The 14633-nt window shown below is 35.5% G+C and overlaps 1 protein-coding gene across 2 annotated transcripts in view; it reads right to left on the bottom strand.

Moving 5' to 3' along the window:
- Window positions 1–12873, bottom strand: part of Fam174a (family with sequence similarity 174 member A) — a 38578-nt gene extending 25705 nt beyond the window's left edge. Inside the window, exon 1 of one of the 2 annotated variants that reach the window (XM_047556056.1) lies at window positions 12225–12873. In XM_047556056.1, coding sequence (XP_047412012.1) covers window positions 12225–12664 — 440 coding nt within the window. In that variant the 5' untranslated portion in view covers window positions 12665–12873. The remainder of the gene's footprint in view (window positions 1–12224) is intronic. The other variant, XM_047556055.1, reaches the window with a different exon arrangement.
- Between the last annotated feature and the right edge of the window lie 1760 nt (window positions 12874–14633).

Below are 14633 nucleotides of genomic sequence, written 5' to 3'. Positions count from 1 at the left end.
CTACAATCTTCTTTTTTATGCTACTCTCCATTTTATCTCAAGTCCAGTCAGATCTACTTTATTGCTGATTATATTTTGGAGATCAGATACCACACAGATGTGTGTCTTTTATGTGTGTGTGTGTGTGTGTGTGTATTATATAATACATATATTACATAAAAATAGAGGTTTGAAATGTATTCATGTATTTATGCAACATAATTATATGTATATAATTCAAATGAAACCTGTTTTATAAATGCCTAAAATTAAAGTATAAAAAGGTAATAATGAGAGCCATGTTTTAAAATACGTGAAGGTATTAAAAAACCAAAAAAACATGTAAAATATACATTTGCAATTCTAGACAAAATAATCTCAGTAATAACTAAGGTTTACTGTAAGTTGCTATATGCCAGGCACTGAGGAAAGCAGCTTATAATCATTAACTTTTTATAATCCTTGCAACAAGTTTTTAGGAAAGTACCCTCATTTTATGTAGAAAAAGACAGAATTTGGAGAAAATCAAATATGGGCCTATAAATTGTAGTGCGAGGATTCATATGCAAGTAATTTCACTATCTGGTTTGTTTTAAATCATTAAGATATAGTGATTTCATGATAAAATAATATTACCAAGGTCACAAAATTAATTGACAAACATTTTTATGATCTTCAGTATGATTCCACATTGTACCAGACTGAATATTTTTTTAGTTAAAATATATTTCTGGTTCATCCTTCTGTTGTTAAAAGTAATGACTTGGCATCCGCTTGCATTAACAAGTACAATTATGTTGTTCTCATTAGTCCATCTCTTAGTTTTGGTCACTGTAAAAGAAAGTGCTTTTTGTTTAGAGTCAACTGTGTTATGGCTTACAGAACCACGATTTTGTTAGAAAGCAATAAAGTCTAACTCTAAGGAGTATATAATGACTATAACAATTGGTATAAACCAATCATAACAATATTATTTTTCTTTTGCCAGTCATAATCTAGGAGTGAGGAAATGAAGCAGCTCAGTCAAATTAGATAGTAGGGAATGTCTCTGGTGAATTTTCTAGGAAATATTTTTATCCCTGATTTAAGAAAAACAACAGGAAGAAAAGGCATCCTTTCAGTACCCAGGCCCCCTTCCCTCCATCCTGTATGAGACACTATTGTGTGGGAATGTAATATTTAGAGTTTATGTAGCCCTAGCAAAGAGAGAGAGATGAAAAAATTCAGAATTCTTCATTATCTCCTATGGCTATGAACCAAATCATCAAACCATTCACATTCATGATAAGAAAACAACAATAAAATGTGTGTTCTGTATTTACTCACTTTTAATGTGTATTCTAGTTCTTAGAGTTAAAAACCTCCTGATCAGAGGAGATCATTTAGCATCTTAGCTTCTGAGTAGGATTGCCACTTCAGATTACCTAGCTCTATATTCCTACAATGAATCTTTCATGTAGGTTCTATTAGCATGCCCTCCACTCTGAATAAACTGATCACAGGTTTTCTTAGCAGTTTTCAAACAGGCCACAGACTTTTCACAGTTTTATTTCACATTTGTTTTTTCAGCTGAGCACTGTCGTCCCCACAACATCTAGATCATCAAGTCTCTTTTTAAAAATATTTTTAGTTGTAGATGGACACAATAACTTTATTTTATTTATTTATTTTTATGTGGTACTGAGGATTGAACCCAGTGACTCACATATGCTAGGCAAATACCCTACCACTGAGTCACAACCCCAGCCCCATCAAATCTTTTTCATCATATTTTCTCCTCAGAAATTTAAAAGTCCAAAGAAAAGCCATAACTCCTATCAAACTGTGCTCCTCATAGTCCTGGGTTTCAGTGGAGGTATGGCCAATCACTGCAGTGTTATGTTCAACTAGTTTATACAGAGGAACCCCACCACTAAAAAAGAATGTAAATATATAAAATATTAGAACAATGCAAACGACATACTACTATGGTATCTGTTAGGTCCTCCGGTCCTACTCCTTCCAGAGAAAAACCGCTCTACCTATAAACTTTTCTGAATGAAACGCACTGGTTAATCATGTTTTCTACCATGCAAAATCACCTACTCTCATCCCAAAGTAATATGATCTAAATATGAGCATCTTTTCTAAAACAGGATTGTCAATCTCCAGACTGGATTGTGACCTATGCTAAGGCCCAAACTACAAAGATAAGATAGACCAATCAGAATACATGCTTTATGAAGTCAGTATAGGAGAAAATGCACCCACATGTATGACGCAGTTTGACTGAGTCTTGAAGATTAAAGGATTCATGAAGATACTGCAAATTATCATGAAAGAAATGATAGGTCATAGAAAACTTAAGTTAAAAGACAGCAAAATATGGAGAAGTCAGAAGCTGTGGAGTAGAAAGAAATATACATAGTGAGTAATTTCAATGGTCAAAAGCAAGAAATAAAAAAACCTAGTAATCTAAGAACAATTAAACTTTGTTGATTTTCCATGGCAGCATCATTTTTTAAAAACTAGGATACTTTTATAATGGGAATCAATTCATATCTGTATAGTCTACATAATTTGCAAGAAAACGTGGGGAAGTGAGGTCAATGAAAGTAACTTCAGAAGCATAATTAATTGTGCATTTTCAGTTACAGTAAGAATTTGTTTTACTGTTTTATAAGATGCAAATTCATTTCAGTTATAAAGGGGGAAAGGGGGCTGGAGTTGTAGCTTAGTGGTAGAGTGCTTGCCCCTCATGTGTGAGGCACGGGGTTCCATCCTCAATATCACATAAAAATAAAGGTATCATGTCCATCTACAATTAAAAAAAATACTTTAAAAAAGAGAAAAAAATCCAATTGATCAATTAGTTTAAGACTTGTTATTCAAGTCTCTGAATAACACAGAAGAAATTCCCAAATAGAACTCAAACTCTAGGTTCTACAGGATTTTGTGCATTTTTCCAGGTATTATGATCTTCTGGTGTATGGATTCATATGGTATCATTACTAGTGCTCACTGTACAGGGATCTTTCCCTACCCCACCCCAAATATATACGCCTAACTCCCAGCTTTCATAAAGTTAGGCTAATACATTCTTTTGATAAATAAAACATAAATAGAAATAAATGCCATTTCTCTGCTGAGGCAGTCAAAAGCTCCTGTGCATTCTCTTGTCTCTGTCACCAAGTTCTGACAACTCCGGAGGACTTAAGTTGAAATGGCAAAATCATAAAATGAAAGGTAGCTAACTTGCTGAGTTAGCACATGTAAGACAACTATCCTGGATGATGGTGAAAAACTGAAGATGAAATTTCATAAGGATGAACTTTATCCCATAAGATGCTATGGGACTTTGATGCTATGGGACTTTGCTGCCCAAGAAAAAGATCTAGAATGATAGATTTATTCTGTATTATTCTGTTCAATAGTGTAGTTAATTAGTGATGCAGTAATTGAATCTTTGAAATGTAGCCAATGCACCTAATCGACTGGAATTTTAAATTTTATTTCCTTTTAGTTAAGTTTTTGAAAAGACACAGGTAGCTACCGCTATTATATTGGATAGTATGGTGATAAAAAATTAGAAGCAAAAACACATCATGATCAGATATACACATAAGGAACATTATCTATTCAGTATGGAAGACAAATTGAAGGAGAGATATATTTGTAACGAAGAAAGAAGAACATTATCTATTACAGTAAACTAGTGAAGTGAGCATAGTGTCATTCAGAAAGTGGTGATATGCTAAAAAATATTTAAAAATTGAAACTGGATGATTGGATGTGAATAGTAGTAACTGAAGAGAAAGATTTGGGGTGGCTTAGGTTTCTAGTTTGAGAAACTAGAAATAACATCATTCACCCAATAAAAGTACTGCAGCAAGAGTTGTTGAAGAATAAAAATGATAGTTTCAAAGTTGAGCTTTAGGAGACTGTATCACCTCTCTCATAATGAGTTAGCCGACTAACAAGTCTATAACTCAGATAGCAATTAACAGGTTAGAGGTAGAAAATAAAGAAATGAATGGATGGATGAATCACCCAAAGAACACTGACAGACAAAGCACAGGGGTTAAGGAAAGGCTCCAGACATCACTGAAATGTCAGAGTTAAAATCATTTTTTCCCACAAACATTCAGTGAATACCTTCATATTCCAACAGCTGATCAGGGCCTTCAAGGACCAAAGGTGAATAAGATACAGGCCCTGTTCTCTAGGACAGTAGAGTTGTACGAGAGTTCTAAAAGTAGAAAAAATAGTTCATAGATGAGGCAATTCATCGAGAAGCAAGAGACTAAAGAGGTAAGAAGAAAATCAGAAGATGAGTCACAGAAGCCAAAGAAAAATCAGTGTATTGATTGCTACAGAAGGGAAATATCTGTAGAATGGAGATAATGTGGTTATTAATTATCTTCTGAAAGGACAATTTTAGAGTGATGCAATTAGAAGCTAGACTACAACAAGAACAGAAGAGAATGCAAGGTATAGAAATAGGAACATTTTAATAGAGAATCTCTCTCCAGTCTTGCCCATTTTTTTTTTTTTTTTTACCATATCAGGAGCTTTATTTGGAGTCCCTTTTCATATCTTTTTAGGTTTCTTACTTTCTTATACTTTCAAATTTCCTCCTCTACTGGCTCTGTCCCCACTACTGGCATGTCAAGAAAATTGGATATTCCTTCTTAAACAGGTAATTTTCTATATCTCTAATTCAAACTTCTCTTTGCCTACAGATTTAAGATTACTAAGAATGATCAAAATCCAAGCAGTATAGGTCAACAGAAAGTAGAAAAGTAGATTTAGTTACAGGATTAGCTTATAGATGACTCATAATGATTACAAAGACCACAGTCTTGGGCTGGAGTTATAGCTCAGTGGTAGAGCACTTGCCTAGAACAAGTGAGGCACTGGGTTCAAATCTCAAATGCAGTCTGTAAAAATTAAAAAAAAAAAATTAGAAATAAATAAATAAAGGCTACATGAAGGAATACTAAAACAAATATTCAAACTATGCAGGATGGGTGTATGCATACAAGTAAATTCATACTTCTTTAACACTGTAGGCACAATAAAATGTTTAAGATATTGAAAAAAAAATAAAGGTATTCTGTGCATCTACATCTAAAATTTTTTTTAAAAAAGACCTCAGTCTTTTAGACAAATATAATAGTTGTGTTATAATGCTAAATGGCTTTTTAAATGGCCTTATCTACAGAAATGAGATTTTAGAAAAACTACCTTCAACCACCTTAGTCTTCTGTTGTCATATACTGACAAGTTGAATTTATAATCACAAAAAGCAATGATGCTCCCCCACTGGATTAAGAGCTATTTGAGGTCAAACATGACTTGTGTTGTTATTTAAGTTCCAATATCCAGGAAAGTTTGAGAGGTACAACAGTCATTCCAAAGTACCAAGAACTGAGTTGCATGGGTTTAAAGGTGGTTCATATGATTACTTGTCTGCCACTTGTTTACAATCAGTGTCATCCTTAAAAAACCTCCTAATGAGCATGTTGTATGGTCACTGATGTGTTGATACAAAGTTCCCCTCAGCTCTTGAGGTCAACTAGGCAGAGTCCAAGGGAACACTGTCTCATATTTATATCATATGGCTGTCTATTTCTATGTGTCATAATATGAAAAAGGTTGGAAAGCACACTTCTGGTTTAACTTCCCCAACAAACTAAAACCTCTTTACTTTTACCTCTCAAAACTGCACACATAACAGATATTGCTTAAACACAGAAAATCCTATTATCACATATGTAAAGACAGAGAAAAATGATTGTTTTAGCAGTACTCCAAAAAGCTTTAGTTATATCTGTATCATAGAAAAAGGAAAAGATATGTAGACAAAAATCAAAAATAAGGAGAAAAATAATAATCATTACTACCAAAATGCACTGAGGAGTTATTAAATGCCAGAAACTATGATAAGTACTTTATGTAGATCTTTGAAACAGTCCTTCCAGGTGGTAATTTCTGTTTCACAAAATGTGAGCTGAGCCTTAGAGATGGCATGTAACTAGCGTGTGAAGCTTGGATTAGACCTCAGGGATGTTGATCCCCCCACCCCCACACACACCTGTCAGGATACACTGAAATAGGATCAGGGTAGGATAAGGGAACAGAAGTCAGTAGAAGAAAACAATTTAAAAGAATGAAACAATCATGAGCAACAAATCTCACTGAACTACAGAAAATAAACCCACTTTCTGTACACAGTTCTTGATAAGGTAGACATAAACAATGATTTTATGGACTGCTGGGCTTTGAAGAAAGTTCAAAGATTCTTTTTCCCCCTAACTTATCTCCATCTACAATAGGAGGGGAGAATGATCTTAATGGGTCAAACTGCAGGACACTTTTTGAGCCAGTCCCAAAGACTGGCGCTTTAAGTTGTTGGGTTACAAAGGAAGGATCTAGAAGCATGGAATACAAAATAATTCATGTTCATTCCCAAAGCCCAGAGCAATGAACACCCCTTATTTTGGTGACTGTATCTACTTTCTTACAATATCTTCTTATTTTTTTACTGGTATTATTTTCCTACAATAAACATCATCTGATGAGATGACAATTAGAACTATTACCAGCCTTGCTATAGGAAAGTGAAAAAAATTTTTTTATCCTTCCCTGGAATATGATTCCTGAACCAAGGAACAATCAATCAATCAATACCTAAAAATTATTGCACACCCATACAATGGAATGTTCCTGCTAAGAGACCTCTGCATTGTGTTGGCTTCATGTTTTCTAAGCTTCCTTGATTTCTGCCTGTTCCCCAAACTGTATTCTTCAGTTTTTCTTTGACTTTTTATAAATCTCAAAATTCTTCCAGTAAATTCCCTTGAGGTAGCCAGAATTTTTTTCACTTATTTATCCAAAACAATAATTGATGCATTAGTAATATATTCTTTCTTTAATATTAGAAGAAAGCATGAAAAGAGTTTACACAGGAGGGGAAGCATGAGGGATATTTCTGGTGAAAAACCTAATAAATAACCAGTTTTCTCTGAGACTATTTCTTCAGTCTAACCACAACTACTTCATTTATTAAATGTTTGAGTATATAAATAGTATACTTCAAACTGTACACAAATGTAAAATAGTCTCTTCCCTCAAGTTTTTCTTAGTATTTTCTAGTCCCTTCACCTCACACTGATGATCCCTGACATACTTGACTGCCATATCACTGATACCATCAATGGTCATCTGTATGACATTTTGTCAGTTGACCACAGAGCCAACTTAACACAACAATATTTTAAGCACATGCATAAAAATTTTTGGAAGGTAAGCTTCATCTCAGCAAAGAACACCAAGTCCTTGAAAAACCTGTTCTTCCTAAATACATATCTAAGCCCCTGGGTATACATAAAATATCCAATACATATTGCTGGGCTGCATAAATGAGGGAGAACCAGGACAATCTGCTTGGCAGGAAAATTCCTCTTTCCAAGGATACACAAACAACTAGAATAGATGCTTCATAAATGCAAAGACTTTCCCATCTTATGCACAACTAATTCTTGCCACAGGGCCTGGTATTGACACATAATAATATTTTCTAAATCAAAAGCACTATATACACAAACGGCTAAGCAGACAAAGTATTCCATTTTCACCCAAACTGAAAAATTTCTGTCAATATGATTTTACAAGAACTGTTGAAATCACATCTTCTGGAAGAAAATTAAATCCTTAACTCATACTCTTAAGTATCTAGATGGGACAGAGGTGGTTACCATTTCCACAGACATAATTTATTAGTTTCTGGTTTCAGAAAGAATTAAGGTAAAACATACGTATGATTAGATAACAGAGGTTGCTTTAAATGCCACCATTCCTGATTATATTTAGCAATTAGGAAAATCTTTGAATGAGGGGAGGAGTGTAAAGGGTTGAGATAGCATGAGAAATCATTTCATCTTGGCACAGACACAATAACCAATAATTATTTAAGTTGAATTACTTTTATAAAACAATAAAAAGTGGAGATTTATCATTTGTTATTCAACAAAACTCAAATATTTTAAACAGAAATGTACTGGACATACAATATCCATTTTATTTTTTTCATAAATTAGACATTTTTACATGTAGTATGACTTTAAATCAGTTACTTTCATCACAAGAAGAAGTCCAGTAGTTGAACTAAAGTTCAGGAAGAGCTGGGTTTGAGCAAGTTCTAGGGTAATCTCCTGGATAAATTGTTTAAACTTCCTCAGCATCAGTTTTCTCAAGAAGGTATTACCTACTTTGAAAGTTTTTGCAAGAAATAAATTGAAAAATTCACATAAAATATATAGCATTATATAAGAGAGAAATTAACAATTAATAACTATTTGCTATTAAGATGGACAGTAAATACTCAAAAATAATGTTTCAAAGTTTCTTTGAAAGAAACCTAATTTTGTGCTTTCATTTACAGGCTTGGGTAATCACTCAAATTAAATAGTTTGTCTCCTATAAGTATTAAGGGAACCTGCATTATTATTATTAGTTTTTATAATTTAATTTTTAATTGGCATATAATAAAGTATACATGGGTACAGTGTGATGATTTAATATAAATATTCACTGTGTAATGATCAAATCAAAGGATTAGTATTTCTCCTTATCATTTCTTTGCATTTGGAACTGTCACACTTCTCTCTTCCAGTTTTTCATAAAACACATATTAAACTGCTGTAACCTACATAGTCACCCTACTATGCTGTGTAATACTAGAACTTATTCCTTCTATCTGTGTTTTGGAGAACATTACATTAAATGAAATAAGCCAGACACAAAAGACAAATAGGGTATGTTCTGACATTTGTGGAAGTTAAAAATGTTAATCTCAAAAAAACAAAAAAGAAGAAGAAGAAAGAAAAAAAAAGTAGAATCAAGATCAATACAGGCTGGAAGGAGATAGGGAGGTAGAATGGAGAAAGATTATATGAGGAGGTCCTATGATTCTGTGATTTAATGCCTGTTATTATATTTTTATTATCTATATGATTGGTAAATGACTCTGCTGCTCCAGTATGTAAGTACCATGGAGGCAGAAATCTTGTCCCCCAACCAACCACCAACAATATCTCCAGTGCCCAGTAGTAGGTAGCTGAATAAATACTGATTGCCAGAATGAAGGCTATGAATGCTAAATTTCACATGCATCTATAACACATCAAATAGCCTTTCATCCTCATTTCATAAGAAGGAGTTCTGAAACTGGAAAGGTTAAGTGACTTTTGCCAAAGATTACAGAGGTGGAAAAATGGAAGAGTTGGAATCTCAACATTGTTCTCCTTCCAATACACCATACCAAATCAAAAGAGAAAAAGTAACAGTGACGTGGTATGAAAAGAGAAATGATTCTCTACTTTTACAGAATGGACAATTTTTACATACTCATACCAGAAATTGCTTTTATATAATCAGCATGCATACTCAAAAATAATAACAGTGCTCTAAAGTTCTTTTAGCCTTATACACTTTTATACATTTTATATATTTTTATATTTTTACTGTAAGAGTCATTCACAAAAAGGAAAGAAATCTAAGTATTGAGATCTTCATATTTCTTCTATCACTAAGCAGCAATTATCTCTAAATTTTTAATTTTCACAATCTAACTATACAGTAATATAAAGAATTAAGAACATTAATTTGGCAACAACTTATTCAGTGTTCGCTATATTTTGTTCCACAATGGGCATAAAGCAAAGAATTAAAGTTAATAAGCCTCTTTTATAGACATTATGTTTATCTTGAAAAATTTACTCTGTCCTTTCTGTGTTCCTTGCATATATTTTTTCAGTTACTATGGAAAGCAACTGATTTTTCTTCAGAATACTTCTTCAGTTAAAAATATAACTGAATTACATTCCAAGAAAATTTGGAAGTTTCAGAGTTCAATAAAATTTTACAAGTAAAATATTCTGTGTCATCTCATAACAGTAAAGGAAATGATGATTTTGGCATATTCTTCCCGCTTGGCACAGATAACTAATGCTGATTCGTTGTTGCACATATTTTGGAAACAAGGGCCAAAATGAGAATCCACCAAAATAAAAAGCATAATCTGGAAACAGAAAGTGTGGGCTCTGACATGCCCAGACATCGTTAGCATCAATCAAGCTTTGGACCTTAGATAGCCAACTAAATTTAGAACTTGGACTACATGAATCTGTTAAATACTGGTTGAAGAATGTAGTTTTTAATGGCCATAGTTCAGAATTTGGTTGTTCTCATACAGTATGATGTTGCATTATCCAATAGAATCTGATTGAAATGACTGTATTTTTCAAGTTTTACAGCAATGAAGACAAAAAATCAATGGTGATAATCCTTTGTATTCAAGATTACAAATAAAGCCAAATTTTTAAAAAATTAGAGAATACCAAGAAAATTATCCTCCTACTTATATTATATATATATATGTATATATATATATATATATACATATATATATGAAATATTAGACTCAAGGTATTCTGGATCTTTATAGGAATTATTCTCATTTGTTTAATAAGAATTTCTCATTAAACAAAAATGTTATGAGAAAAATAATTTGTTTCAATTTTCTTTTAATATTTTGTATCAAGAATTTTGGTGATAATATGCCATTAACATCTGCTATAATGGGTATATTAACACCTTTAGTTCCTGTATGATAGAGTTGGCCTGGATTTAATCATCTTTGTGAACCAAAAGTATCTAGCTCAATAATATTACTTATATCAGTAATTTTCAAATGCTTTTAATTCCTTTACATTCTCAAAAATTATTCAGAGCTCTTAAAGGACTCTTATTTATGTGGACTGTGTTTATCAATAGTTAATGTACTAATTAAACCTGTCAACTTTTAAACACTTATTGATTTTAAATAATTAATTATAATTTACACATTTTTATAAAAACTATTGTCAAAAACGAAAACAAAAATGGTGAAAAGGATGGCAGCATTTTTTTTTCCAAATTCTGTTAGTATCTGGCCTAAAATGAGAGTACAGAGAAAATAAAAATGGAAAGAAAGTAGAAAAATGCTAGATTTTCTTATTTGCTTCTGACGTCTATCATTTGCGATGTGTTGTTTGGCTGAAGGACACAGTCGTTTTATATAGATATGAACTTGGAAAGGGAGGTGTATCTTAATAGTTTTTCAGATACTAGTGGTTATACTTTTTTTGTATTACACCAAAACTTGGCAAGAGGTAGTTTCTTAATGTTAATTACAATGTAGAATCTGAAATAATATCAATGGTTTGTACTTTATAAAGAGAATGAATTATTTGAAAAATAGCTGAATACTATAGATATCAGAAGAGGTCTCAGGGAAACCACCAACTTCCCATGGTTATGTGGATCACAGAACACTGAATCCATATTCAGAAGCACTGGCTTCCACTGTGTCTTCTTAAATCAGCTATTTGAACTAAGTGATGTTCATTTTCTATTCATGATAAAAATGACTTGTATGAAAGGTAACTCTGGGTTTAAACAGTTTTAAAACATAAGATAGTATATAATTATGGGGAAAATATGAAGTAGTTTGGAAAACAATCCTGGAAACCCACCCTCTACTCTTATTTTGTACAGAAGAAAACTGCTAGACAGCATTCTCAGCTCTTGGCTGGCTCCTTCTGGTAAGATCTTGGCAGTATGTCAACTCTTCAGAGAGGGGGGTTCCAACTAATTAGGTATGATCTAATTATATAGGTCCAGATTAAGGACAACTCTAAGAAACACTGGTGATAAAGAAGAACTTCTCTTCAAAATTTTATAAAATTAAAATGTCTACGATAAGGCCCTCTACACTACTATTAATGCACTACATTAGAACAAAGAACACAAAGACTTGCAAATGGGGATCCTAACCTAAAGGAGTTTGCATCCTGATAGGCAAATTTTGACAAGTTAGTTATATAAAAAATGCACAGAGTCGCAAAGGAATATTACAAGATAGTGTGCTCAGTGAAATTCAAGGAAATATAAGATTACTTCCACTTCAGGGAAAGGGTGTCCTTTGAGGCTGAGGCAGGCCTCAGGCAAGAGGAAGATATTTGAAGGTGGAGTACAGATTTATAACCAAAAGGAAGTAACTACTAGGCAGTTTAAAGTCCCCCAAAGGTAACACAGGCAATTAGGACTGTCAATCGCACATTCTCATGATGGTAAGAGGCCCTGATGCTGCGGGTAAGGAAGGAGGTCACTGGTATGCCCATGTGAGGCTGCGGGGGTGCCCCATCGAGGCTTCGCCTCACCTGACTGTCCTGACCACGAAGTACACCAGCACCGCGCCGCTCACCACCATTAGCACGGTCAGAGCCCGCTGGGTCATGGGCTTGTCGCCAGGGTTGGGGCTCACTGCAAGGCCGCCACCCACTGAGCCTTCCCCGGCCTTTCCTCCGGGATCCTCCGCCGCAAGCCCCGCCCCGGGGCTGCTGCCATTGCCGCCCTCTGAGCCTCGAGGCCCTGAGGCTTCAGCCAGAGCATGGCCCGGTGGCTGGGCTGCGGTGGGGCCCGGGGGCAGCGGCGGCAAGGTCCGCGGGCCAGAAACTGGAGGCTTGGGGCCCGTCGCGGCCTCGGCCGCCTGCAACCACACGGCCAGCGGCCCGCTCAGCGCTGGCAGAAGCAGCAGGAGGAAGAAGGATGCCAGGAGGCGGCGGAGACAGCAGCAGCAGCAGTTCAGGGCCTTCATCATCCCCAGACCTCACTCTCACCACGCCGGAGCCCCCAGGCCCGTCAATCTGGGTCCAGGAGGGACCATGGGCTCGCTGGGGAACGAAGAGGAGGTGACTAAATCCTGGGCTAAGGCCCGGGGACAGCAGGTGGCAGAGACAGCGGCGGCTGCAGCGCCGGCAGCTGCTGCCCGGAGAACCGGAAGTTCGTACATCTCAGCAGCCACTGCTGCTACGGACGCTTCGGTTGCTAATATGTAGGGGCGGGACGCAGACAGTGACGTCAGCCGCTCAGGGCAGAGTGCGCATGCGCCTTGACGGAAGGCAAAAGGAGAAGACTCTTAAGGAGGGTTTGCTGCTCTAACTAGTGTAGGAAAGGGGGTGATTTGGAGTGGGTAACAAGTAAGAAAGTAAACAAGTGTAAAGTGCATCAACTCCATGCGAAAACCATAAAAGTTAGGAAGCGCATAATTTTAATTGCTTGGTGTAAAACTGCAAAAATACATAAAATCAGCCAGAGAAGTGTAGACTTAATTTCCCTTGGCTTGATTAAAATTTTTCTGCAGACTTTTTTCTTTCCTCGAGATCCCAGATTTCCTTTTTTATTTCTTTTCAAAAATACAGAATTCTGAATTCTTTCTCTGCCCCTTTGAAATGCAAATCTGCCTTAAAAGCCTCCCATGTTTCAAGGACCTGGGAGTCATTCCTTTGAAATTCAAACAACAAGAAAGACAAGCTCCTGTCTCCCAATTTCTGTGAGAAGATGGAAGCCTAACCTAAGCACAGTCTCTTTCAAGTTGGAAAACCTCCTCCTACCGGTGAAAATCTAAGGTTTCCTTTTAATTTTGGTAAGGTCAATTAGCAAACAGGTGGCCTATGATTTTTCCCTCCCCAGATCTAGCTGTTTGTCTCCTTTACAGAAGTCCAGCTCGAACTGAATGCTTGGCGCTCTCCTTTGTTAAGCAGCCTTCTTTACCTGTTTGCCTTTGCAATCAATAACATGTCTTTTCAGTTTGAGCAGTTTTAACTTACAGGAAAGCATCTGACTTGAATCAGTTAATTTTTATGTTTTTAAAAATTTGTTTGACAAGCCCATTAGAGTGCCAACTTTTTGCTTAGGACTGTGCTGATTTTGAGTATTGGAGTATGAATAAATAAGACTTGTTCCTGCGTTCATAAAGCTTTGTTAGGTTCAAGTGACAGTAACAGCAGTATTTACATTAACTGAATTCTGAAGTTTATATTGTAAATAAGAAGTACAGGATTTACAGGGAAAACTTTGTAAAAGACTATTTTAAGTGAGGTGGACAGGATAGTGTCATACAACTGCTTTCGGAGAGCCAGGATGATGCAGTTGCTTCTGCCTTGTAGAACTGCCAGGAATAGGCATCTTAATGCTGGGTTGCAGTGGGAGGAAACCTATTTGTGACACACCCAAGTGTCAGCTTCCAACTGGCATTTTTCAATAATAAAGTGGCTCTTTTGATTTCCCATCTTCCATGCACAGACTATTCTATTCCAAACCATACTTGTAAGAAAGTTGGTATTTAATGCCACTCTCTGTGACCTCTCAAGGGAGTCTAACATTCAGTTTCACAAGGAAGGAGAAGTAAAGGAGAGATGGCGGAAGAAGGAAGGAAGGAGTACCTTCAGTATCTTTCCTTTCTTCCAGAACCTGATTATACCATTTTGATCTTCATCTTTATTGATGGAATTATTATTCTCCCAGTTACTCGAGCATAACATTGGAGGGATTTATTACCTTTTACTTCCCAGCTACAGCAATCCTTGCCAGGGACATGTAAACTTCTGAACCTCAAAGTCAAAATCATGCTTCAAATGTTTATAGCAAGATATAATCTAATGTTTCTCAAAATAAGACTCTCAACCATCTGAATCAGAGTAAGACAAAGACTTTATTAAAATTGCAGATTCTAAGTCACTTTTCCAGAATTTCTGAGACAGAATTTTTGGGGGTCTAGACATAGACCG

The sequence above is a fragment of the Sciurus carolinensis genome, chromosome 6 (assembly GCF_902686445.1).
Source record: "Sciurus carolinensis chromosome 6, mSciCar1.2, whole genome shotgun sequence".
Classification (NCBI taxonomy): Eukaryota; Metazoa; Chordata; class Mammalia; order Rodentia; family Sciuridae; genus Sciurus; species Sciurus carolinensis.
The sequence above is the reverse complement of the archived record's forward strand: the minus strand, read 5'-3'. Positions and strand labels throughout refer to the sequence as shown.